Source organism: Dicentrarchus labrax, unplaced genomic scaffold (assembly GCF_905237075.1).
Source record: "Dicentrarchus labrax unplaced genomic scaffold, dlabrax2021, whole genome shotgun sequence".
Lineage (NCBI taxonomy): Eukaryota > Metazoa > Chordata > Actinopteri > Moronidae > Dicentrarchus > Dicentrarchus labrax.
Genome location: NW_026136705.1, coordinates 23,587,266 through 23,614,876, shown reverse-complemented (window position 1 = coordinate 23,614,876; position 27,611 = coordinate 23,587,266). Strand labels below are relative to the sequence as shown.

Here is a 27,611-nt window from a genome sequence, read left to right as displayed (position 1 = left end):
ATTTAAATGCAGCTGAAACAAGGTCTATATTAACCTTGACAACTAAAAGTTTTTACCAAATCACTAAATCAATACTTAATGGGAAACACAACCCCTTTAATCAGAGCAAATGAAGCAGAAACTCAGCATGAACAAATAGTAAAACCGTGACTTGAAACAATGATTTTTATTTTTATTTTCCCGGCTGTTTCACTTCATTAACTATAGACGACACCGAGAGGGATACAAAAACGTATTTTCTTTTGTACATTACATTTCTTTCTTTTATTGTGTACCCTAAGGGAGTTACACAGTAGTACTTGATGAGTTGAAGTCCCTTTTTTTAAGGCATCTCTTATAATGACTTCTGTATGAAATGTAATTATTTACTGGTTTAATGCAGCAACTACGTGTTCTGCTTCACTTCCTGAAGAGGTAAAATAGTTTAAGTTGCACACATGTGAGTGAGTTAAAACCCTTCAAATAATACAGTAGGTCTCTGTAAAGATTTAATATTTGAAATAATGAAAAAAAGCCTATTTTATTTTTGGCATTACTGTCTTCTTGTCCCTTCTTTCTTCTTCAGTTTCTGTTCTGTTCCTGATGTTAAACAAAAGATGAGAGAGAGGAGGGATGAACTGAAAGCAGAGACAATAGGAGCTGCCTGGTCATTTGAACGGCTGATTCTCCTCCAGCAGAGGAGAGATGTTAGCTCTTATTACCAGACGCTTCAGAGAAGGGAGGATCTTTCTCACTCTCTCCCTTTCTCTTTTTCTGACCTCCCTCCATCTCATTCCGTCAAACCCTCCCCAATCCCTCTTCCTCCCTCTCTCTCTCTGACTTCAAAATCTCCAATTTTTGCAATCTCTGCCAGCATCATCTTAGCCTCAAAGTAGCCGTTTCCTTTTTTTTCCCCCTGCTTCAATATTTGTTCTGGTGTCGATCGTTGTCTCTTTTCAGCCCCCACCTCCCTTTGAAGATGTCCTCTCATCTCATTTTTTATCAGCTGTTCATGCCTCTCCCTCTTTCCATGCTCCCATTTTCACTCTTCTCTTCTGCTTGCTGCTATGAACCAGGATTTCTACCCTACCCTCAATTCTCTCTCCTCTGTGAGTGTGTGTGTGTGTGTATGTGAAACGATACACACCTCCCGACTAAGAATGACATCATCTCTTTATGCCGCAGCCAATCAGATGCAAGCACATGGAGCCCTGCCTTCAGAGGAGTGTTATGTACACAGGAGACAGAGAGCGAAAGAGATGGAAATAGATAGACATATAGACAGATAGACACATAGACATATAGAACAGATAGAATAGATAGATAGAATAAATAGATAGATAGAATAGATAGAATAGATGGAATAGATAGATAGATAGAAAAAGGGAGTGATATTGTATGTATGTAAGAGTGTCTCATAAAATTGTGTTTAGACTGTGTGTGTAAGTGTGTGTGTGTCTCAGTGTGTACTAAATGCAGTCTTTTCTCTTTTCGCATACTAGTGTGTGCAGCACTAAATCATTCCCTTGCCCTCCTGTCAAATCCCCAGCCCTAATAAACACGCACACACAGACAAGCACGCACACACACACACACATGCATGCATACATGCACACACACACACACACACACACACACACACACACACGCGCGCTCACACACACACACACACACACACACACACACACACACACACACACACACACACACACACACACACACACACACACACACACACACACACACACACACACACACACACACACACACACACACTTTATAGCTTCTTTAGTCAAAGCCAGGTCTGCAAGAAAAAGCTGCGTAGAAGTCCAGCTGTGGACAATGGACTGATTCTACTAAGACTAATACAACTTTTGAATTACATATTTGCACACTGATTAATTAATAACCATTAATTGAGATACAAACCAAAACTTTCTTCACACAGTATGAGTGAATGTTTGCTTTTCTTCATCAATGATTGATGAAACGCATTAATCGTTCAGCCCAACCTATTTTAAAGACTTTTTAGCATGTAACACTAGAATCTCTGTTGCACACTGCTTTGTTTTAATTTAAGTTTGGCTAAGACAGTGTGACTTTACAGAACTAAGCAATAACCAAAGGTGCTGCCAAAATCAACAACATCAAAGTACATCATGACACCATAACTGCTTAAAGATGTGGCTACCTGGTGGGCCCATGAATAAAAATAACTCAGATAGTATAAATTACCTCAGAAAAAGAGCCAGAAGGATACATAAACAGATGAAATTCAAATGGAAAAAAGATAAAAAGAGACAAAAGAAAGGAAAGGATTGAGTCAATGTGACACTAATAAATACCAGATAAAGAAAATATCTCCACACAGTTTATCTAAATTAATTTCCATTTGAGGGGAGGATTTAGAGGAATTAAAGTCAAAACTGTCAGAATAAATACTTTGTGAACAGAGCTCTGCATTGTAATTTGCAGCAGCACATCATGACGTGGTTTCAAAACATGCAAGTTCAGAGGAATCAAACTGAAAAAACAGAAAAAGTCAAAACACGCGCTCATCTGCATAATGCGTCTCAGTGGGCCGTTTACGGTATAACTCGGCACACAATGATGTGGGATCTGTTTGCAAAACACGGAGCAGGGTACACGTCACACAGGAAACACTTCCTGGAACAGTCGGCCTGCGACTGTGGGCGTTTGTGGGCATTTGTAAGCATTTGCCAGATTAAGTCAGGTGATTATGGACATGTCAGAGAGAAAAGAGGGGGAGAGGCACAGACAATGACATAAGAAAAGGTCATAAAAAAATGAAAGAGCAAGAATCAAACAATCGAGGTTCGAGGAGGCCGAATGAGAGAGACAGATAAGAGAGAAACATGTGCGTAGGACTTAAATGATTTCAAAAAACATGACAAACTCAGCAAGGCGCCTAAAGACAGGAAATGTGACCTGTCCAAAGGCACGCTGTCCGACAGACAGTTTGCACTGACTAGACATGAACATAGCATCCTGTGTGGGTGGGTGTGTGTTCTGCGTGTGTTGCTCACTGAGGCCTCACATGGCTCAGTGATGTCTGAGGGGGTCCTGTCTCTCTTTTGTCACTTTGCCTGGTGCTGCTGGGACAATTTCCCCCCTGGGACACTGCACACATTAATTTCTACACCCTCACATGCTTGCACAAAGTGGCCGGCCACATTCGGTGTCTGTGTGTGTGTGTGTGTGTGTGTGTGTGTGTGTGTGTGTGTGTGTGTGTGTGTGTGTGTGTGTGTGTGTGTGTGTGTGTGGCTACTGCTCACAGCTAATCAGTTCTGCCAGGCTAATTAAAAAGAGTCAGCTGACTAAAGCCCTTGTAGCTCTGTAACACACAGATGTGCGTACACACACAAACACATAGAGAAGTGCTGAGATGTTAAAGCCCTATATTTTTCTGTTGGGTGGCCGTATAGTAATTTCCATGGATAGTCCAGAACCACAGAGACACTGTGCCTCTCCTCTACAACTAATGAGGGGAGATATAAACCAGTGTTGCATCACATCATTATCCTTTTCAAACATAAATACTTTCAGCAATTTCTACACTAAACAAAGAGGTTTATATGGATTTCCATTCACTCTGCTTGACTCTAGTTGAGTTAAAAAGATTATTATCAAAAGTCTTACCAAAAATATTTTAAAAATCACATGCCTCCTTGCATTCTGTAAGTATGGTAATGTCACAGCAGGGAGTAGATGGTTAAGCCCCTGTTAGTGAACATGAAGGTACCTTTGTTGAAAGCCAGATATAATTTCCTGTGTACAGCAGATGAGCACACAAAGAGCAGTAAGTCCTGCTGACACAAAAACACACGTACTTATGCAAACCACACTAAGAGACAACTATGTGAATGTGCTGACTGCAGCCATCTGATCGTATGCGTGTGATGTGATCTGATTTGTGTGTGTGTGTTTGTCTGTCTGAAGGACAAGACAGGAATTCCTGCCATTTAAATCAGCCCTTCCCTTTCCGACTGGTCTCCACAGAGAGAGAGAGAGAGAGAGAGAGAGAGAGAGAGAGAGAGAGAGAGAGAGAGAGAGAGAGAGAGAGAGAGAGAGAGAGAAAGAGATTCAAGCCCAGAGGAGCTGGATGTGTGCAAAAAACGCAAAAAAAAAAAAAAGGTAGTGAAAAGAGTGGGAAATCATATAAAGTAACTGTAAAGGTAAACAAGGTATTTATCCCCAATATACCAGAATAACACCCTTGGTCAGCTGGTGACAATCATCTATGATTTTACTCTCAAATGTAGATGAAACTCCCAGAATGAAACAGTGATGTGTCATCTGTGTACATTCCCTAAGAAACTGGATAAGTGATGTACATGACACACATGATGGAGGGGAAGATAAAGTGATTAAGTTAAATAAAGATGAGTAGGTCATCATAAAGAGTAAGAGATAACACAGAGGGTCAGGACCGAGGTAAGACATACTGAAAGCGAATAAGAGGAGACAGTGACTCAGAGACAAACAAGCAAGAGAAAAAAGAAGTGAGTGGAGCAGACTCCTGAATAAAAAATTTAGACAAACTGAAGGAAAGAGGGCTAGGGTGAGAGGAAGGGAAAGGGCTGCCAGCGGGATTTCACGAGGTGAAGGAGAGGTAAGGGAAGAAGGCTTTTGTTTTTCTTCAGGATACAGGTTGTGTTTTCTTATGTCGCACAACACCCAATTCATTTCCAGAATTATGATACTTTGTTTCTGATCTCCTGATTTGAGCCTTGTAGACAACATAAACTGTAGACCTCCTCAACTGTCCTTCAGCTCAGCTTTTTGTGAAATAGGGAGGAACTTCAGACATTAGGGAGAAGGATTTGATTGGGTTTTAACACCTTTGGGTCATGCATTGTCTCAAGCATATAAAGGACAATTTCTAATGACAATTTAAGAGAAACAAGAGAAAAAAGAGCAAGAAACATAGACCAGTCTTACCACCATAGACAGTCTGAAAATGTATTAATATGAATGTTGAAAATAATGATCGCACAACTATGCATCCTTTCAAAGAAAGACATCAAATGTTATCAGGGAGAGGCCGAAAAACAGGGAAGATGAAGGTTAGTCAAATAGCAGGGAGGGCAGATGATGGGACGATAAGGGACAGAGGTAAGAGGAGGAGGGAGGGGGAAGCGAGGGAAGAAGCAGAGAGGAATATAGAGAGGGAGTTCAACAACGTTGTCATCTTAGTGCTGCTGATGTAATCCCTAAAATTAGCAGCAATAACAGCCGCAGATAGTGCCCCACTGGTACACTGCGCTGCCCAGTGTACTGTACTCTACACACACTCATGCACATCAGGACTGAAATAAATGTAGTCCTGTTGTACAATATTCCAAGAATGGATGTGAAGCTCATAGAGAGATGTTGTTGCATGTTAAAAATACCAGCTTTTATAACTCCTATGTGTAGCTTCTGCATGGACAATGAATGCAGCAGGAGTCCAGCAGCAGGGCTGGAGCACTGCTGGGTGACTGAGGTCTGTGGTTTTGTTGCTTGTTTGAAGGCATTGGCCCAAGACTGAGTTGAGTATTTTGAGCCTGAGTCACAATTTGAGGAAGTAAACAAGCCATTAATTGGCACATGATCGTTGTACTAGACCCCGCCAGCTGTTTGGACGAAAAATATTTTGGTCTTTTTGGTTGTGTTTTGTGCTTGTTGGCAGTTATCTGATCTATAGCTTTTTCCTATTTTTTGTGTTGGTCCCCGCTCGCAGCAGACACTCGTAAGTGATGTGTGAAATAACAATGTTAGAATCACAGAATGTAGAAAAACACAGCTGTAACATCTGTGATGTTGTTTTCTTATGGTACTTTCTAAAGCCTGAGTTGATACTTGCTGCCTCGTTATGAGCTGTTTTGAGCCAGAAAATCGAAGTGGCAACCAGTACAACTAAGTTCGATAACCTGACATACCAATTAAGCAAGCAAACAACAAGACTTTGCAATAAAAACAGCAATTCAGTGGGAAGAAGGTGACATGAGCGATCCATAGTCACAATGCGACTGTTAGCAAATCAGAAACTACTTTACCAAAGAAAAATAACTTACCAATATTCCTGTTTTTTTTTCTTTTCTTAAAGCACCTAAATCCACCTCAATGACAGCCAGAGCAGTTTAAAATAATGACGTGTTACTTGCAGGTACAATTAACCCTACTTAGATCCCTTCCTCCACTACCTCATCCTCCAACCTCCCTACCTTTCTCTCCTGTCTTAACCCCCTCCTGACCCTGCCTTTCTCTCACCCCACCCTTCCTGCTTCCCATTAAATCCCCATCTGACCTTCCCACAACCTTCACCTTTCCGCCCCGACCCTCCATCCCCATGCCTCACCACCCCTCTCATTTTTTTCATTACCTGTCATCCCCCATTATCTTCCAGTCTTCATTTCACCTTCCTTTCTCCTCCCTCAACCCCTCCTCTCCATCTCATCCAACTCTTGGTCCTCCAGAGCTCCCCATGCCATCCCTTTCTTTTAATCTGGATCCCTTATTATCATGCATTCACATCTTAGTGACTCTCTTTCTTCAGTATGGTCAAAGACACATTTAATTTCTTTCCATTTGCAGACCTATTCTACCATGTTACTTTTTACTTTTGCTTCCCATTCTCTCCATCCTCTCCCCTTCGATTTTTAAAAAGGTTGTTCTCATGGCATCTCTTGCTTAGACAAGACATTGGAGAGTGGAAGAAAAAAACAGGAAAAGGGTAGAGGATGGCTTTGCCAAGTCATGGTTTTCTTTCTGTGGCTGCTGAGTCACCTGAAAGCTGTAAGTACTTTAAGATAGCTTTTGAGGGTTTTAATGTTTTACTAGTTGACGTAAAGAAGAATAAGAAAAAAATGACATACTGTATGGAAATCAAAAGTAAAGTTTCTATCCAAACCTTTAACAGAATTTCCAGAAAATCGGCAAGAAAATGCAGTAAAGCGCATTTCCATCCTGTCCACACAGATCTGATTGACTGTTTAAGTCACACGCTTCTGTTTTTACTGCACTTTGTCAGATTTTGCCTTAATCAATGAATTAACTTTTCCACCTCAGCCAAGCTTTGAAATTTGAAAGTATTTAATGCACAAATTGAAAATGCATATGAAGTCAGCTGGATAAAAACAGGTATTGTTTATGTCGGTAAAGAATTATTATCATCTCTACTGTAGACAGGGTAACAAAAAAGTTGGAATAAGTTGGTTGTCAACATCACTGTAACAACTGAATACTGCTGCTATTGAGTACAAACTACTTTCTAGGACATGACACCATAGCTTCCTGATATATTTCCTCATCACTGTACGTTTCGGTTAAAAACCTTTTGTAATTATCCTGCTTATTCAGGCTTCTTGTGAAATTATAACATTAATTTCAATTACTGTCAGCAACTATAATAACTGCCCAGTCCTGTTGCAATTACAGCAGGTCAACAAGTACGTAAGTATAAGTTTATATGATATAGACATTGATACAATTTAAACATAAATATAATTTACTTGACATAATGGCCATCAATAAAACAGGGAACTATCATTATCATGGTCAAATATCCAATAACACAATAGGGAAAATAATTATAGCGATACTAATGCTGCCCACAGTTACACCACCAAGTATTTTTGTTCTCATGGTCTTTATTATTCTTCTCCTCCCCCGCTTCTTCCTGGCTCCCTATCTCTCCCTGGGGCCCTGCTTGGTCTAGCAGTGGCAGAGCTGGCTCGAGGCCCTTGGGGTTTAGCTGGCCCCACCTGCATTCTGATAGAATGAGACCAGATGAGCTCTGGAACGGACTGGATGCATTAAAGCAGCAAGGGGCTTTAAAACATAAGCAGCCGAAGCACAGGTAAGATGAACAGCACAACAGTACATATTACATAAAACCTATACTGCATGTACAGTATCCACATTTAAACACACAGCTGAAAAGTACTAAAAAAAAAAAAAAAACAGTCCAAAAAAGCCAGACACACCCAAACTCTGAGAAATAGTCACACACGCTACACACGTGCAGTTTTACCAACACACAGATTTTTAAAAACATGCACTCACACGCACACTATTAAAATGAAGCCTGGGATATTACGGGAATGTTAACAACTTCATCATTACATGATGCCAAGAAAAACACCAGTGAGCTCGTTCAAACACAATCAACACAGGAAATTGACTTTTTCAACAAACCACAGCAGTAGATGGTGATCCACAGATTTCCCTGACATGTTCACTGTTTAACCAGATTTTTTTTAACATACGAAGGCTTTGAACAACCAATTTTAGCTGCCAAAGTGGCCAATAGAGACAAACTTTTCCAAACAAGTAATATTTACCAATATTATCTGATCAAAAACAGCAACAAAGCAAGTGCATCTTCCCATCAGCCCATCCCAATGACTCTCAAACCTAAGGGGAGGTTGAAAGATGATGCAGTTATTTTTGCTCTATTTTTGCTATTACCCTTCACAACAGGTTGGCACTGTTATGACAAAGCAATTCTATGAGTCACACCTATGACTGGCCCATTGGATGATGAACGCAACCTTAGAATTAACCAGATTGTAAGCAGTGACGTGAGAGTAACTTGAGTAATGTCACTGCATGACGAGCACAAGCTCATCAAACTGAGCTAATATGATACCACCAAAAGCAGCATCATCAGGTGAAGGTTATTGCTGACGGCTCCCTAAAAATAAACTGGTATAGAGGTCTATACAGAGTAGAAATAGAGGGACTTCAGCTGTTTTCTCTGCTAGTGGTGCTGCTACCTGTGTGACACCAGGTTTTCAGTACAAACCTACCACAGCCGCTGTTTTGCAGTGTTACATACCTCTGTGTGCATTAATCTGTTTACTTTGGTAACACACTGTTTAAATTAAAATAACTTACTTAACTTAGATGCACTAAGAAGAATTAAGAAGAAGGTGGAAACACGGGTAAGTAATATCATCTTTTTAAGGATGAACAACCATCAGTGGTTGAGCTCAACTGTCTGTGGGGCACTTTAGGAACAAGTTTGGTGCAAAGATGTGATTTGTTGTTTCCTGTGTGCAGAGATTTCCAATCAGTCACTGAACACACCGCCTAACCCATGTGGGCAAGCTGGGCATGTCTACAGTAAAGAGAGACAAATCTTACCGAGAGTGGCTTTCACCAACCTCCCCCTAAAGGATTGCCTAAACGAATTTCATTACAAGTTCGTTGGTGGCTGATGTTTTTACATTATTAATGTAGATATGCACTCTTAACTCACGTGTCTCCCAGGTTAGCCAGAGAGGAAAAACAAATGTTTAAGTGTGTCAGACTTTTTGCCTTGTAACACAGGAAGCTAGCTAACCCTGTGGTTAGAAAGAGACGCAGGGTTTTCCGGTGTGTACTGACACTCGATTGCTTCAAAACAGCAGAGAGGATGCGGCTTCATGCACTGAACGTTTCCACAAGCACCCTCAAGACAATTCTAGCTACTTGCTACACAAACGCCTTCACAGTGTGTAAACATCTGTGTGTCTATTTTCAGAGGGCATGTAGTGTGTTACTGGCTTGTCTCTGATATGCCAATGTATTAAACTCTGAATATAGCACAACTTGGATCACTAAGACAGCATAACATCACTCTTGGCTGATTTTATTCTAGTGTTGTGCATATTGAATCATCCTGTGCAGATGGCTGAACATGCATCATGTTAAATTAATGATCCTGGGGTGCCACAGAGTAACCTGGCTGTAAAAGCCCTTACAGCAGGTTTCCCCTGCAGGCAAATGAGGTGATGGGTTCATCTATCTATCTGGGCTTGTCCAGTGAGAGAAAGACCGTAACCCAGTGAGGCATCTGATGTCTTAATGAAGTGACTTTCTCTGTGTGCACGTGTGTGTTGGTCTTTGTCTGTCTGTCTGTTTGTGCAGTGTGCACGTATGTGTGTGTGGTACGAGTCTGAGTCATTAGTGATTCCCAGTGGTCTATTATGGGAGTGAGAAAATGCACAGGATCTTCTGTCTGTCACCCTGCTGGAAGAGGAATCAGGTTTCCGGATCAATGGGGATCAATCACAGAGTCATCAGAAAGAATAAAAGTTAAATAAAATAATACAAAATAATCTTGATCTTATCAGCAGTTTGTCTTTCTATGTCTCTGAATATTAAGAAAAATACTTCCAGTATGTCTTCTCATGGGTGTGATTTGTCAGTAGAATCTCTATTGTCCTTTGTTCTTTGCTCAAGATACATAAGATGCTACCTTTTCTTCCTATTCCTGCACCATTTTATGGACCCCTCTCAATTCATAGCATCAGAAACTTAATTCACTCCAGGGTGAGCCATTTAGAGAGGCAGAGAGACACCAGACACTCGTGCACACTAGTGATAATGGATTACTGATGTCATTATGGTTTAATAAGGCCTCTAAACAACATTCTCTGATGCACTGCCAGAAAAACAGTTCTCTCTAAGCATGTGTGTGTTTGTGTGTGTGAACAGTATACCTTTGTAGCCCATGTAACATCCACTAATTACCACTACATCATCACAAATGGGTTGCCCCTAAGCTACATTGGAAAAGAAGAAAAATCACATTCACTGTCTTGTACAAAAACAGTGTTGGTTTATATGACCTTTTAAATGTATTTTGCTGCTGTAAACAGTTATTTGCCCTGTTGGTTTATTAATTACAGAGAGAGAGGATTTGTTTAATTGACTGAATGATCAATTAATCAATACATCAATAACTTCTTATAGCATTTTAGAGAACAAATGTACCTTCATTCCACAGCAGCAAACACTTGAACTTGAAAATTCTCTCTCTGCACAACCTGAACTCTAATTCAGCAATTTCTCAAGATTATTTTATTTTAGTATTATCTCAGCATGCAGGCTCTAAAACTAGAATTATGTGGATGTTAATTTTTTTTGTATTTGTCCCATTTGAGAAAAGAAATCTCAGTTCATAGCTTCTTTGTCCATTCTTTTGTTTTTTGCACATGCTAGTACAACATTTTGTAAATTACTTCTATCTTGGACCATGACCTTCATACTGTACTTGTATAATGATGTATGATTGAATTTGACTTATCAGATTGGGATAGATTAGGGGATTTGTGATGGCTCTCTCTGCTACCACAGACAATGTGGGGAAATCAACTATTGGCACTATGTATCACCTAACCACCAAGAGTACACTAGATGGTCAAAGAGATTGCCGTTCTCACAAATCATCAATTCACAAAACAAATCACGTTTTCCCTTTCCCTTTCAGGGAAATGATACATGTTCTGCCCCAAATCTGATGAAAAACCTAAAAATGACACTGTCAAGAGTTTTCTCAAACCTGTCTCCGTCCTGTCAGGTTGACATGCCAAATTGAAATGCCTCAACCTCCATTTGTTACCCAGTCGATTGTTGTTGTTGTTGTTCCCAGTATGCATCTGTTTATTCCACAGTTAGCCCCCTTCTCCTATCTGCCACCCACAGTGTCATGTGCATGTGTGTGGCGGCCTCAAAATTACCCGCTTTTCCCAACACTGCCTGTTTCTAAACAACAGGTGCCCGTACCAGCAGTGGCTCACGTACACATTCGTGCATACACAAACACACACAAACACACACAGACACACACAGACACACACAGACACACACAGACACACACAGACACAACAAACAGAAAAACCCAGATGGATGAGGTAATGCTCCAAAAAGGATGGAGCAGAGATAGACCTAAATGTTGTCCTACCTGGTTGTTGACATAATCCTGAAGACAATGAACATCAGCAGAAACATGAAAAGAGAAGAGAAATAAAGAGTCATAATAGGACAGTGTGCAAACTCTGGATGTCTGTGTGTGGTCAGAGTAAAATGGGTACAGGCTGGCATATCATATTCTTCTAATCTATATTCTTATTTAATAAAAGAAAAGTGAGCATGTCAAGGGCCCCATTCAGTCACTTAACAATCACAGTATAATACATGTTACAGCACTATGATCACTTGTATTAGAGATTAGGGATCTTTTCTTTTTTCACTCTAGATCATCCTGCCTTACATTCTTGCCTAAATTTAATGCAGGACTCATGTAATTCTCAGTATTTCCAGGACATTCATTCCACTGCTCCACTTGTTTTTGTCCTGCTTCTTTGGAGCAGTGCTGCGCTAACACATCGGACTGGTAAGCCTTTACAAAATAAACGCAATCACAAAAGAGAATGTGGTGGGATTCGACGACACTGAAGGTTACTAAATGTAATTTAAAAAAGTGGAACAATCACCAAGAGACTACAGAGGCACATAGGGTCGGCAGAGGACACTTTAAGCTCTCCATTAAGCCTCTTTGTAACACCCTAGGGAGCTTTGCATGAGCTGGGAAAAGTGTGTATGTGAGCTAAGTGCTGAAGTTTGTATGTATGCGTGTGTGTGTGTGTGTGTGTGTGTGTGTGTGTGTGTATGTGTGTGACTATGTGTGGCAAAGCATGGTTTCTGGTGATTAGTCGAAACTGTAACTGACAAACTGGCGGCCCCACTGATCCTATCAGAGGGAGGGAAATTCAAGCTCACACAAAGGCGACATACACACACGCACACGCGCAGTTTCAATACTATTCTTACACAGACTTTGTTTAAGAAAACCACAGCATCAAGTGGCCTTAAGAGAGACCTAGTTATCCTCCTCTAGTTATTCTCCAAACAAAATTCCCTTTTTATTCTATCAAAAATGTAGGTGACATTATAATGTGTTTATCTTGACAAGAATGTTCATTACCACTGGGCAATAAATATAAACTGTCAAAAAGCTTTTTTCACCTGTATTTGTTTTTTTCAACATTATTTTTTAAATAGTCTTCATCATATTTCTACTTCGATTGAACTTTGATTAGACTGAACAGATCTTTGCCTGTGTAGACCATGCATTAGTAACAAGTATTATATATTTGAGGAGGACACTTTCTAACTTGTGTCATTTGTCACTATGGAGTCTGAAGGCACTAACTTGTATGTCAGCAGATTTCAGAACTTTTTATTTTATTTTAAGAACCTCTGAAAAACAGCCTATTACTGATAAAACATAAAAGTTACCCCACTATTTATGTTCAGTAAAAGGAGCATAAAGTGTAAGTTCATACTATGCAGGTTGTTTACTGTTATACGGTCATTGTACACTGAAACAACAATACCTCTCACAACTGGAGAACATATAAATACTTATTCTTCTACTGCCAGCAATTATTTACTCCTACCGTGTTGTAGCCGGTGGGTTCCTGGCCGTCTGTGATGAGTTCCCGCTCTCCCCTGGGGTTGACCCTCCTAAAGCGCCGTCTGGACCTCCGTTGGGATCCCTCTCTCTGCAGAAAACCGTCGTCCCCCTCGCTGCCGTTATCCACCTGCAATACACAGTCAACACCGTCCTTAGAATAGCAGCTCCTACGGGATTCACACCAACAACTTCCAGGTGTGTGGGGGCAGCTGCAAGAGTGATCCTCGGTGTTTGAGTCCTGAGAGCATGGCTCAGAGCTGCTGCGCTTTAGTAGTTCAGACTTTTGGAGCGAGTTTGGGTTTGTATATTCCAAGTTCTGGTTCTCAATTTCTGATTTGTGGTTTGTATAATCCAAGTTTTGGGTTGTAAATTGTGTTAAGTTCTTGAAGTCTGAGTTGTGATCCTTGAATGTGTTTCCATCCTTCTTCTGTGGCTCTGCTTCATGCCCTGGAGCTTCTGAGATCTGGCCCTGCTCGTCTGCTGGCTCCTGGTTGAACATCCAGTTCTTCCAGAGCGCAGAGAGCCGGTGCCAGCGGAGCACACTCATCCGGATGCAGGGACGTGATCAGAACAACACATAAAAGCAGGAAATACCACAGGAGGGGAGAAAAAAACCCAGCAAGGAAACACTTCTATGCAAGAAATGAATACAAGTATGGCATCCAAATTCTAAAAAAGGTCCAAAATCCTGAGGGATGCCCCAACATTACATCCTTTGGAGCAAACATCCAGAACAAAAGAAAGAAAAGAACCAAATTAAATGAACAAACAAACGGATTGCCTCTCTTTTTGTCTCAGATCTGGCGAGAGTTGTCCTCTTCTGCGGGAGAGTTCAAGACAAGAGTTCAGCTGCTCAACACGTTGCATACTGACAGTCTTACTCACATGCTTGCTCGCTCGCTCCCTCTTGCTGTCTGACACGCGGATAGAGCAGACACTGAGCCCACAGTTTCCTCCAGGAAATCGTAAGTACACAAATATCCTCGCCAGGCAGAAAAAAAACAGCACAGCACACAGATTCCGGCCATACAATTCGTTCCCCATAGGCTTTTTGTGCCGGTCTGTTGTTGCAGGAGGAATTTGTTTTCTTTCTCCGTTGCATAATGTTAAGTTAGTCAATAGCCTTATTATGTCAGTAACAATATTTTAACTAAATTTAAAATACTTCGAGAGGACATGCTTGGCTTCGATTTTGTAAGCCACTTGGTTTTATTTAAAAAAAAATAACTTGTTTTAACTGAATGTTTTATGATTGGTAGTTTAAATATTTGTTTTGTGCTAGATAGAGCAGAAAAACTAGATATTCTAACTCTAACCCCTCCTGTTATGTTCTTTTCTACAGTATTATTTTATTTATTTTAAGAGAGTAAGCTTTGCGATTTAACTTGATCCCATCAAGCTACATCACTTGAGTCAATTTTCAGATTCCGCACAGCTTCCTATGGAGTCTTCTCCTCCAAGACCTGTAAACAGACTTTGGTGTGTAAAATGGGTGAAGTTCCCCTTTAATTAAACTGTCCCATATGTTTGTGCTTGAAGAGAACATGTAAATAAGGGACTACGTTAGCTATGTGTCAGCTTAAATTCACCTCTTCTCACTTGCTTAAGGGTTTGCGGTCAGCTGTTTCAGCAGTGAACGTCAATCTTGCCTGTGTCCCGAATATTGATTGGACGATTCGCCACCTTTTAAGAAGTGTGTATCACTGCCTGTTGTTCAGCCTTCCAGTTCTGTCAGTGTGTGTGTCCAACGGAGTAATGAACAGAATCCACTGGTTGGTGTTTGAACATTTTAAGCTGTATCTTCTTGCCACTCCTCTTTCCGTTGGTCTCTCTTTTACTTTTCTTCACTTTATGGCTCCTTATCTTCATCATTTCCCTTCCCTGGTTGGTGGGGAGGCTTTCTTACTCCTTCAACTTCTTAATCGTCATCTGCATTTTTCCACTGTGTCTACTTACGTAATACATAATATACACATATTTTTAACTATTTTTCTCATGAAAGGACTGTTGGTAACTTGTTTTTTGTAAGTGACCATTGTGTGTTTTTCCCCCTAAGACCTCAGGGCAGTCATGTGTATTCACAGAGGTCTTACATATACAAACTCATGATGGGCCACAAAGAGTTATGAGGAGATATGACTACTGTGTTTGTGTGCTTGTGTTGAGAGGACGGCAGAAGACTATGAAAGGATTGAAATGTATGCTATCTGCCTTCCTGTTTTTCCACATGTAACACATATAATAACAGCCATGATACCTAAAAACCACGAAAAGGACAAGGATTATATTTCTCAAAGGCAAACTTCACAGAGGTGTTAGATTGAAGACAATCTTGCACATCGATCAGACAGCAGCTTTAAAATACAATATAAGAGGAAGACTGACACAAAGATTTTCTGTTATTGCTGGAGTGGGACTCAATAGCTGGTATCTGTTGAAATAGACAGAAGAGCAACCTTATGTGTGAGAGTTCTGCTGTAATATACAGATTAACTACTGCATCGTGGGTAGTTTAGCTGTAATGGGCTATGAAACAACTGCATGAGGGATAGCGCAGCTATAAAATACCAAATAACAGTTGTAAAACGGGCCAGTATTGGAATCGATGTGTCCCTTCTCATGGCAAAAAGTGCCATCTCGCCGTGTTTTAATGAGCCTCGTGAGACAGACAGCCTGAAGGTAATAGACCAGAAATTCTGGCGGGCAAGGTTAGAAATATACCAGACTTTCATGTCTATCCTGTGAACATATAACTTTTCGTCTCACTGTGAATGTGCCTTTCTGGCTGCTTGACTGACTATAACCCCCCATCTACCCAGTGATCACTAACCATTAAGAACTCTTGTCTTTATGTTTCTGACTGACTGTCATGTGTGCGACTAACTTCACATCTACTCATCCATCAGTTTACATTCCTCTCCGTCTATCTGATGGCTTGCCTCCTGTTGTGCTTTTTTTGCACTATTCATTCATTTCTAACTCCCCCTTTTCCCACTACTAGTTCCCTTTCATTCCCCGTCATTCACACACACACACACACACACACACACACACACACACACACACACACACACACACACACACACACACACACACACAAACACACACAAACAAACACAAACAACCCCACCCTGTCAGTCTGTGAATGTCACTCCTGTCCATCCTGTGACCAGAGTCATGACGACAGCCACAAATTACAGTCCCTCTACTATTCCCATGGCCCTAATTAGCTGATTGGCTGCAATGCTGTGTGACTAGACCACAGTCCCTCTGCTCTTGTGTGTTTATGCATTCATATGGAAGTGTAAGTGTGTGTGGGTGGGTGTGTGTGTGTGTATGTGCAAGCATGTTCATGTTTCTTTGTGCTCCTGACAGGTTTTCTTATCGTTTTTAGTCCTGGGTGTTTCTGAGTGAATTCCTCCATTTTTCATTCCTGAAGGCAACACTGATGATAAGCACTCACTGCTGAGAACTCAGTCGTCACTCAACCAGTGCTATGGTGTCTTTTTTGGGGGATTTGGGAAAAGATGTGCCGCTGTTTTCTTTGTCTGTTCAGCTACTACCATTCAAGCTGACTACCCAGTTTTTCTCCAATTTATTCCAAACAGGGCGCTGCTGCCTGAAGCCAAACATGTATCAACTACTGTGCGTCAGAAGCATTTTCCCAGGAAAGTGTCATCTGACAGCAAATGTAAAAGTTTTCATTTATTGGGTATAGATTGAATGGTGACTGCAATGTTACAGATTGATACCCAATGATCATATCCTGTAAACACAAAGCCCTTAATCAGATGAATATTCATAGCCAAATCACTCCTTAGCATTAAAAAAGAAGAACATGAACATGTGAATCTCTTGACCTGACACTGGCTTGACTTGACTTGACTATAGAAGTCCAACTTGCTTTTAAAAGCTCTGGCCTTCTGTACACTGTACACAACAACATTTGTGCTTTCCTTATTCACAGTGTTTCCATTCCATTCTCTTTGTATACCTCTTTATACTATAGAATATATATTGTACACATTTTTATTACTTTATATTTGAGATTACTTTTTGCGGTACTTTCTCCTACTTGGTATATTTTGACTGTCATGCAATGAACCTCTTTCCCTCTACTATGGCTCTATTGTTTGGCAGCCTGTGCTTTAGTGTATTGTATTTTGTTATTTACTTCCTATGAGTCGGATAGATCCAAAGACCCACCCTGTCTTTCTGTAGAAGCATTACAGACAATTGAAAGGTGAACAAGAAAGGGATATGCTTGCATATTAACAACAATAATAGCCTCTATATAATCTCATTTCCGAGTTCTCAGACAAAAATGCAAATACTTAGACAGATGTGTCCGGATGTGTGGACAGAGACGCAGAAAAACCCCTCGTGTTTTCCCTGAGGCTCTGATCAGCTGATCCACTTTGTCTCCTTCTAGCACTCACTCCTCTACTCCTTCCTCCTCTGTCATCACCAACATCTCTCTCTACCCTTCCAGGATGACACACGCAGTGGATGTTTTTTTATCCCCTTAGCCACAAACTCTTTTTTTTAAATGTAAACTGATTTCATCCTTTGTTCCCCAGGCAACAGAGTCAACTGAGTTTTTTGGCTCTTTTCCTGCAATGCCTAACTTCACATTCACTGTAATACACAATCATACCTGGAAGATCATCAGTACCACCACCACCACTCCCTTTTACAGTAGCAACAGCCTCTGAATGGGCCCATAGGGGTAGTTTAGGATTAAGTGCCTTGCTGAAAGGGCACCTCACTGTTAAAACCCTTTTTCATTGCGGGAAGTTCATGGGATGATGTTCTTATGTCCCTGAATCTACTGGAGTGGAATTTGCTGCTGTTCAAACACAAACCTCATGCTCTTCATTTCTACTTTTCTCCCTTCCAACATTTACAGTTTTTAGATATCACAATCAAGCACCATTACAAACGTGGTGACTGTGTCACAGTTGTTGCTTTGTCACTGCTCTGTTATCAGTTTAATTTGTCTGTCATGGGTCTTTACATGCGGTAGTTATGCAAGTAGCAGAAGGGACCTTTAGCAACAGTTTAGTCACTGCAGCTCCTTGTTTCCTGAAAAAGCCCCATTGGTTGATAAGGGGAGAGTTTTACTCGTTTGCCTTCCCCTTCTCGTCTGTAGTTCTGTTCCAAACACTCGAGTGCCCCATGATTTAACTGCTACAACATCGAAACCCTCCCTCTTTCTTTCTGTCTTTTCGCTTCCTGTAAACAACCAAAACAAACAACGCACACAAACATTGAGTTCTGGTCTATTTCTGTATAATGTATGAATGAGCATAATTTAGTAAAATGTGTTTGAGGGGCCTTACTTAGGTAATGTTTGTCCACTTATATTAAAAAAGGATACAAAAAGTATGCTGCATAGATATCACAGTCAAGCCACAGTAAAACCCTGCTGACAAAATGTCAACATTTACCCTTAATATTATTCTTAAAAGAAAAGTTTGAATTTTCGGGACATTCTCTTATTTCCTTTTTTGCTTGAGTTACATGAGAAGATCAGTATGCATGTCTATATGCTAAAATATCAATCTGCCCCCCCCCCAGCAGCTGGCTAACTTAACTAAAACAGAATGATACAGTACAATTCATCTGTAGAGGAAGCACGACTTCTTGTAAACCAGGGGATTTTTCCAGTAAAAAAAACTACCTCAAGCACTCAATATAAATACATTCAGAGTGAAACCGGTTAAATCCTTATTGTATTACAACAATCTGCAATAAAGAAGTGTGTAAAACTGACATTCATTTACATACAACTCTTGCATGTTATTGCCTCCGTTTTAAGTGAACAGAGTGACAGTCACTGTCTAAGGCTGATAAGGTTTCATCATCGTTCCCCTGGCTACAGTAATGACAGTTATGTAATTCTGTCCAAGCATAGGATCAGATGAGGGTTTTTCTTCAAAAAAAAAAAAAAAAGAAATGTGTACAAAACCTTGCAGGGGATTTTCTGTAATATCTGAGAGTCATATATATATATATATATAAATAGTATAGGTATAGTATAGTGTACATATAATATATACACTACCTGCTGCTTTTTATGTAAAACTTCACTATGCTGTCTTATCCCACCTGATCCCTCTAGTCCCTTAGACACAGAGACTCAGGAGAGGGAAGATAGGAGGAGTAGGAAGGACATTTAAGGAGGGGACAGAGAGGGAGACAGAGACTTTGTAAGCACTGCAACCTTGTGGAGGCAGACAGAAACATACTACATTTGTATATGCAAGTATGGCATGCTAAACTTAAGCTGAAAGAGTATCTCTGCAAGGCCCAAAGAAAAACATTACCAGTGATAATACAGATGGCCAGTTGGTGCTGGTGGTCTGTGTACTGTGTTCTTTTAAACACTCTGTCACAAATGCTATCACTAGATTAGTAGAAGGATGATAGGTCTAAGTTTAGCCAGTACTTGGACTTGCTGGGTAAACTAAGACCCCCTCTTCTGAGTTCAGCAAAAAGTAGTGCATCATTCTCCAGTGCTTAAATCCCCACTTTCCAAATGTAATTTCCATTCAAAAAGTATGATCTATGTTGGGCCAATAAGGTATATAAATATATAGCATATATTTAATTCCAATTGAGCACTTACATTTTATTATCTTATGTTTCTGGGCTGGAACATTGCTACATTAGGTAATTTATGTGTTTAATGGCAAACGGTTTGGCGGTGAAGCTCATCTGAATTTGAGGACAGAGATACAGTGCAAACAGAGAGAGGGGGGAAGGCACAGAGAGGAAGAACAGAGATGGGGGAGACAGAGAGGAAAGGGGAGACAGATGAAAGAAAGGGAGAAAAAAGATGAAGAGAAGAGTACATGGGGGGAAAAAAAGGTGACACAGACATCAAATAAAAGGTGGAAAAAACAGGAATAATATCAAAGGACAGAGATGGTAGAGGTGGGAGGATAAAAAGGGAGGGGGGGGGGTGCTTGGAGGAGAGACAAAGACAGAGACAGGGAGGCAGTGTTTCTACTCACCACAATCATTTCTGACGGCTCCAAAGTGATGCATTCACAGCCTCGTCTGCCCCCCAGCTGCTTACCAAAACTGTAGAAAGGGCACACGCACACACACACACAAAATATTAAGTATTAAAACAGAAACAAAGGCAAAGTTAAGACAATTCTCACAGATAGTGACAGCTGCTACAGATGCAGTCAATCACATTCACCCACCCACAGATGAATAACAGCATTACACAACACTGAATGGATGCAATTGCCCAAATCAGAAATGAGATGTCATAGAGCTGAATGGGAAATGTAGATGTGCAGATACTGTATGTGTTTATAAGAAGAAGTAACTGTATGGTGTAATGTGTACCAGTAAGTATCTGCTAACCTGAAGCTTGGCTCTACATTCAGTCTTCAACATTTAATAAAGACTGCCTGACGAAAGTTTTGTTTTGGCAACTTAAAAATAAAAATCTGTCTGAAGGAATTTGTGTTATATCTGTTTAATACTGTTCTGACTTCACATCACTCCAATAACACTTTAATGACACGGCATAGTGAACACACATTCATCTTTGATCCTTTATGCTTTTGGTCTCCGTTATAGAGGATCAGATATGATATAACTCAGTTCAGTCCCGGCTAGTGGGTGTCAATCAACAGCAATAACTCCTATAAACATTTATTGAGTAAACAACCTTTTAAATGACATTGGATTGGATTGCATGGATTGCACTTTTTAAAAGCAGTTTATATATATATATATATATATATGATGTAAAAAATATATATATGTTTATATATTTTTTTTTTTTTTATATATTTTTTTATATATAAAAAATATGTTTATCTTTATAAAACCCTTTCTACATGTGAGAGACACTAGATTTAGATTAGCCTCCAACAGCCTGGGACTTGGCTCCATTGGTATTAGAGCAACAGCACTTTGTGGTGAAGGTCTAACCACTGAGAGAAAAGAGAGTGTCACTCAATAAGCCTTCATGGTCAACACGTCAACATAACTACACAGTCCACAGAGACCACAAAACACAATCAGTGCATAACCAACTGCGATTGCCACTAAAAATATAATTCTTGGAGAGACATGTTTTTATTCCTCATAATCAATTTTTTTTATATTTAAACTTTTGGCACACAATGCTACCATAACATATGATAAAATAACAGAAATAGATTGTTTGCATTGCATAGAATAACCATATTTTGTTAAATTAAACTAAAATGTCACCATATAAACTAACTGCACCACTTCATGACAACTGTTCAGAGAAATGAACACACTGAACTCCTAAATGTGAAACTGCCTCATTCACAAGGACCATTTTGGACTGGCCAGGATCAGGATCAAACAATGAGTCTTTGTCTGCAGACCTCACAGGTTTTTCCCCAGCCAGCTTGGCTGATGGCTGTTGTGTCCCCTGATAAGTGGAAGGAGAGCAGCTGATGCTGTGGTGAGACCATGTGTGTCAGTCAGCCATACCATCGTCACATGGACATTCTGCATGATGAGATAAATGTGTCTGGTGACATCAAGTTGTCTCTAACATGATGATATTTTCAAACCTCTAAGGCCTTTTACAGCTAGAGTGCAAAACACACGCGCAACAGAAAACCTACAGAGGGCTGATTGAAGCTGCAACTGACGATTATTTTCATGATTAAATAATCTGTTCATTGATAACTATTAATCAGCATATGATTAATAAACAGATTAAAAGAGATTAGTTTGACATATTGTTTGCTGTCATATACAACAAAGAAAAGCTACAAATTCTGACATTAGAGAAGCTGCAGTGAGCTCTTTCATCATAATTTAAGTGCAACGTTCACAATGTGATGTGAGACATGACTGCTTGTTGGATGGTCAAATAGTCACGTCTCCCCTTCTCTACAATGGTTTTTCACTTTTCACTCTGCCTTCGAATGCAGCTGTTTGGAACAACTTTAAACTCTTGGTTTTCAACATGGTGGAACCACATGGTCGAACTAGTTCTGTTCAAGATTAATCTGACCCTTTAGGACGCAGAACATTGAGCAGTAACCACTACCTCGGTAAATGCACCTCTAACACCATCTAACGTACAAACTCCATTGTCACCACGACAAATTCCTCAACAGTTACGCTAGTTGGCAAAACGTTATTCAGATTGATTCTCGTCTGGACTTAAAGCAACACTACGCAGTCTCTGTGTGTGCCTCTACAGCCTATGTTTGCTGGCATGTGAGAGTACGTAAAGAAAAAAAACAGGCGTTTCAAAATGTGTTTGAATATTGAGACATTTCTTTACACATCTCCCTCTCACTGTGCGTGTCTGTGTTTATGCATTTGGTAATTATGCTTGTCTCTGTGTTTCCCATGCACTGTCTAACGGTGTGAGTGTGTGAGAGATACCCCGTCTGAACAGTTCAATCACTGTGTGCGGTGATCCCTGAGAACAGACTGGCCTGTGAACATGTCTTGCTGCCTTTGGCATGCTAAAAGTGGCGACTCAGCATTGTCTAAGGACTGGAGGAGCGTCTGGTTTTAATTATGGAAGCGTGCTGAGCTGGGAAACGGCCAACTTTCACTCTCACATCTCTTCTCTGGGTATGTTCTCACACTGTCTCTGCACGGTTTCCCCCTCTGGTTTCAAGCTTTTTGCTCCCCTCAGTCATTTTTCTCCTCCCTCCTTCATATCTGTTCCTTTTGCCCTTCACTTCCACTTCTGGTCGACTTGACCCTTTAACCTCGTTTTCTGCTTCTTTTTCAAAATATTTCCTTCCCTTTAAGCTCTTTTAATTGTGCCTTGTTGCTTCATTTTCTTTTTCTCTTTTTCTGTTGACCGCTTTCTACATCCAACTCTCCCACTCCATTCATTTTCATTTATTAATCTTCTGCTTCCTGTTGTTCATCCTTTGCTTCCTTTCCCATGTCCTGTCAACATTACTTTTGCATTTTATTTTCTGGTTTGCTGTTTTCTTCCCCTCTCTTCTCATCTCATTCTGCATTCCCTTTCATCTAATCTTTCTCTCTTTTTACTGTTGGCCCTTCCTCTCTCTGGGCCTGCAAAAAAAAGAACAAACTTTCATCTCATCACATCCTTAATCACAGTTTCACACCGGTGCAGGCACTACTTTCACGATTTCAGCCTCATGATTTAGGACTCAGATGAAAGCCTGTCTTTATAATGTGTTCTGATGATGAAAACAACGATGAAAGTACTTTTTTTAAACACATTTCTGAATTAGACGAACACATATTCTGCAACAATACAGATTTCCTGTGAAATAATAAAAGGAAGTGGTGGCGAAACAAAGCTTTGGTGCGTCACACTGATTTTTTCTATCCACAGCGGCTGGACAAAGCTGCCACTGGACGAAAACTCCAACCACATTGTTGCTGGAAACCTCTCATTGTAGCTTAACTGGGGCCAAATTAGCTGTGAGTGGATTTATTTGACACTTCACTGCCACATGCACTTCACTGTGTGTCCACGTGTTCAGACTCAAGGTTCCCCCGATTGAGGTGAAACGGAGGTTCATTGTAGAGCATCCATCCCTGCTGATACAGTCTTAATGCTTTTTGGCATCACAATTATGGCTAAAAGGATTATATCAGGTTTTCTACAGGAAACTAAATTATTCACTAAATGTACAAAATATTAAAGACTTGCTCTTTTCATAAAGTGCACTGGTCAGGTGAATACAGGGACAGTAAAAGCCATTATCCCTTTTTATTGAATTTCCTTTCTTTAATGCAATTTATAGCATGGACAGGGAAAGAAGCACATTAGTTAGGGAGGGAAACATCCTTAAACTTTAAGCACCTAAGAGGAGGCAAAGTGGTTTCAACACAGTATTTATGCTTTCAACATGTGCAAATGGCTAATCTTTTTGTATCTACATCACTTAATCAAGAGATATTTTATTGACCTTTGTGAAATTCTGCTTCTCCTTGCCCCCCTGCATTGAGGTCAGCCTCAGCTACAGAGAGCATTACTAGAGCCTGCGAGTGGTTTACTGTCATCTGTCAATGACACGTCAGTGAGGAAGATGCTTGCCAACACATGGGCTAGAACACCGGGTCCAGCAGTTAAAATTCCACAAATTCTTTTACACCCCAGGAATTGTACGATCTTTGTTTCTTTAAATTTTCTGAACTGGTTTGATCAGAAAAACAACATAAAAAGAATAGGGTCCTGCATCACAAAGCATAGTGAGTGACTGAATAAATACAATGACATTTATATACTGTCTATACCACAGCTCCCACCAGAACAAGAACACCCAGGCAGGGTTTTAAGAGTTCCCAGGGAGGAATGCAGTCTGCTGGGCTCAGAGTTCTCTCAGAGCCCTTAGCCTGGAGGTCAGCCCGACTCTGACAGATCTCTCCACACTCCACTGAGGCGAGACGCATGGTCCCTGTCAGCGCCACACAAAGCCTGCCAAGTCTGGCTGTCTCCTCACTGAGTGTGTGTGCAGCGTGGTGAGAAAGGTTGAGTGAGACAAACAAAAGAAAAATACACTTTGCTAGTAGCTGGAGGAGAGGTAGAATTTGCAGACTTGTGTGCCTACTGTATGTACTGTATGTGCGTGTTTGTGTGTTTGCCAGTGCACAGAAAAGCTAAAGCACACCTGAGTGCAGCCTCCCATGTTTACTCTTTTACTTCTCTGACCTTGCGCTTTCCCACAAAAGTAGAAGAATCAACAAACTCGAGTCAACTGGGCGAAAGTGAGTTTGCGTGGGTGTGTGCGCACATGTGTGTCCAAATAATGCTGTTTTCCTGACTGTACCGAGATCTGGTACATCTCTGCTGTCAGCTGGTGTGAATCTGTGTCTCACAGAGGAAATAAGACAAAACCTCTAAAATCGCATTCTGGCCAAAGTTTTAGTCTGACAAAATAACAGTGGGTTTAGAGTTTCATGAACAAACACGCAGATAAATGTATTGACCATGAATCATGGCTTCAGCACGGAGAGTTTATTTTACAAGTTCCTCCATAAAGTGCTGGTAGCGTGCAGGAAAAATCACTGTTGTAGTTGAGATCTAAATGCACCCCAGTTTGTCTGTAATTACTCTTCATGTCTGCATGAAATAAAAGAAGTTATAATGGAAGTGAACGTGTTTTGTGCAGAAATAAAAGAATATTTTCTCGACTTATGAGCTCTGAACTACAGTATGTTCAGACCTCCTCAGAATATCAGATTGATGATAACATGAATCAATATTCATGAAGTATGGGACAATTCAGGTAGCACCCAATGACTTGTAAATCAACAATCAATAAACAAGAAACAGGAAAATGCATTTTAATGCTGTCCTGCACATACTGAGCAAAAATATTAGCATGGAAATTAATTCAAGATCTGTTTTCTTTAAGAAGAAAGCACTACATGGTGTTTCCATAGTATGCCCAACCTAAACATTACTTCAGATGACTGAAACAATTATGTCTTGGACCCTTTACCTTTAACAAAAAACCCACAGCAAAATTCTGTTGAATGAGCTATTAAGGTTTTTTTTTCAAAATTAGTCATCTTTCCTTGGCTCTTCCCACAGCACTGAAGCTGTGCCTGTGCTGGATTTCAGCAGGTGATGATTTCTCTCCCCTCTTTTTCTGCAGAAACAAGTTGTTGGCAGAGGGGAGAACAGGTTCAGCCCCGGTCCAGTGACAGCTGCAGCGCCCGGGGCAGCAAACCATGACAGCCGGCACAGAAACTAAGGCCACACACACGCACGCACACACCCTGAGCTGGTGTCAAAAGCCTGGAAAGTGATGTGACCAACAGTGGAAAATAGTAATATTTATAAAACTGAGGTGTCTATTAAAAATAATCCAAAAATATGAGGAATAGAGTTCCTATAAAAATTAAAATAGGCTTTGGATTGGACAAATGTTTAAGTTGGAGTTTGTATGATAGCATGGTGTATAAATTATGATTTTACACAATCATTTGAGTGTAACGGCAGTGAGGTGCAGCAACCTTGGAGCTATAAATGCCTTGCTAAAGGACACACTGACAGGAAAAGTGCCACACAGGCTGTAGCCAGGACTACAGCTGTTGCCTCGTGTGCAGCTCTGTAAACGGTGTTCGAAACTATGATGGAAAAAACATCAAAAATCACTTCTAGAGATTTCTGATAGACATTTGTTGTATTAGTATTTGTGTTGTGAGGATGTCCAATCTCTGAGCGTGAGCAATTTGAATCATAGAAAGTTTGAGTGATTTTTGGTCAAAGATTAAACCCAAACAAAGATCTGGGCCTGTTTGGCATCAATGTTACCATGGTAATGATTACCAACAGTAAAGAAAGAAAACCGCAGACCACAGTCTAACACAGAGACAGACAGACACACACACACACATACATATTATTCTACTTCCCAGTTCTCAGTTAGGCCCTTCTTCCTTTCAGTTTTAGTGTTTGGTTGGCTAACAGTGACCACTCTGACTCACACACATTAAAAGAAGACTGGAGAGCTGGCCAGCAGTCAGCCCTACACACAGACCACCAACATACACGCACAAAACTGCCAGACAGACTCCAAGGAATGACGTAGTGGATCATTCAGAAACATGACAATTCATACAAAATTACAGGGCAATCAGTTAACCATATCAGAGCACAACAGAGCAGCACTGACATCTGATGCTTAACTCTAATGGAGTATCCTCATAGTTTAGATTAGAGATAACCATTCACACTTGCCTAAACATACATTAATTGCACACTACTGTAGACTATCTTGCTCTAATCTGTACTTTCTAGCAGCGCAACAAGTTCTCAGAAACAACTGAGAAAACAGATTACAAGTGAGCAGTGTTGTCAATGTTCTACTTGGAGCTTCAAGGAAGTAAAGTTCCAAAGAAATTCTTCACAAGCCCAAATGTTTTTATCAAATCCGAATTCTTTCTCATTAAGTTCAGCTTTCATAATTTTCAAATAGCTTCAGTTCAAAATAACTACAAGACTCTGTTTAATTCTGTGATCAAATGTTATTGTATGAGAAGCCAGACGTGCTACAGGTTTTATAAGTAGCTACTAAATTAACCATAACATTAATTAAAGCTATCCTAATTAATGTTCACAAGCTACAATCTGAAAATGAAATGAGCAGCAATGTTGATTGATACTGATTGTTCAGACACACTGAAATAACAGCAGTAACTTTTACACCTGATTTTTCACATGCTACTTGATCCAGATAATGGAGGTCCTGATTCAGAACAACGAGGTTAATGAGCTCTAAATATTGATTTGATACGCATAAAATCTTTCTTTAGGGAAGAGTCGGCACTCTGTTGAACTACCAAAACACAGTTCACTCGTGGCTGTAGAGCGATGTTACCGAATCACTCACAGAGCAGTCAGCGGCCTGGAGCG

At 40.4% G+C, this 27,611-nt stretch overlaps 1 protein-coding gene across 7 annotated transcripts in view; it reads right to left on the bottom strand.

Annotated features, from left to right (window-relative positions):
* LOC127363751 (rap guanine nucleotide exchange factor 6) overlaps nucleotides 1–27,611 on the bottom strand; it is a 147,997-nt gene that overhangs the window by 76,462 nt on the left and 43,924 nt on the right. For 2 of the 7 annotated variants that reach the window (XM_051400602.1, XM_051400604.1), the window contains 3 exons: nucleotides 20,248–20,317; nucleotides 13,212–13,355; nucleotides 11,714–11,731 (listed from right to left, as the gene is read on the bottom strand). In XM_051400602.1, coding sequence (XP_051256562.1) covers nucleotides 11,714–11,731; nucleotides 13,212–13,355; nucleotides 20,248–20,317 — 232 coding nt within the window. Of the gene's footprint in view, nucleotides 1–11,713; nucleotides 11,732–13,211; nucleotides 14,146–20,247; nucleotides 20,318–27,611 lie in introns of those variants that run through there. The other 5 variants (XM_051400597.1, XM_051400603.1, XM_051400601.1 and 2 more) reach the window with 3 other exon arrangements.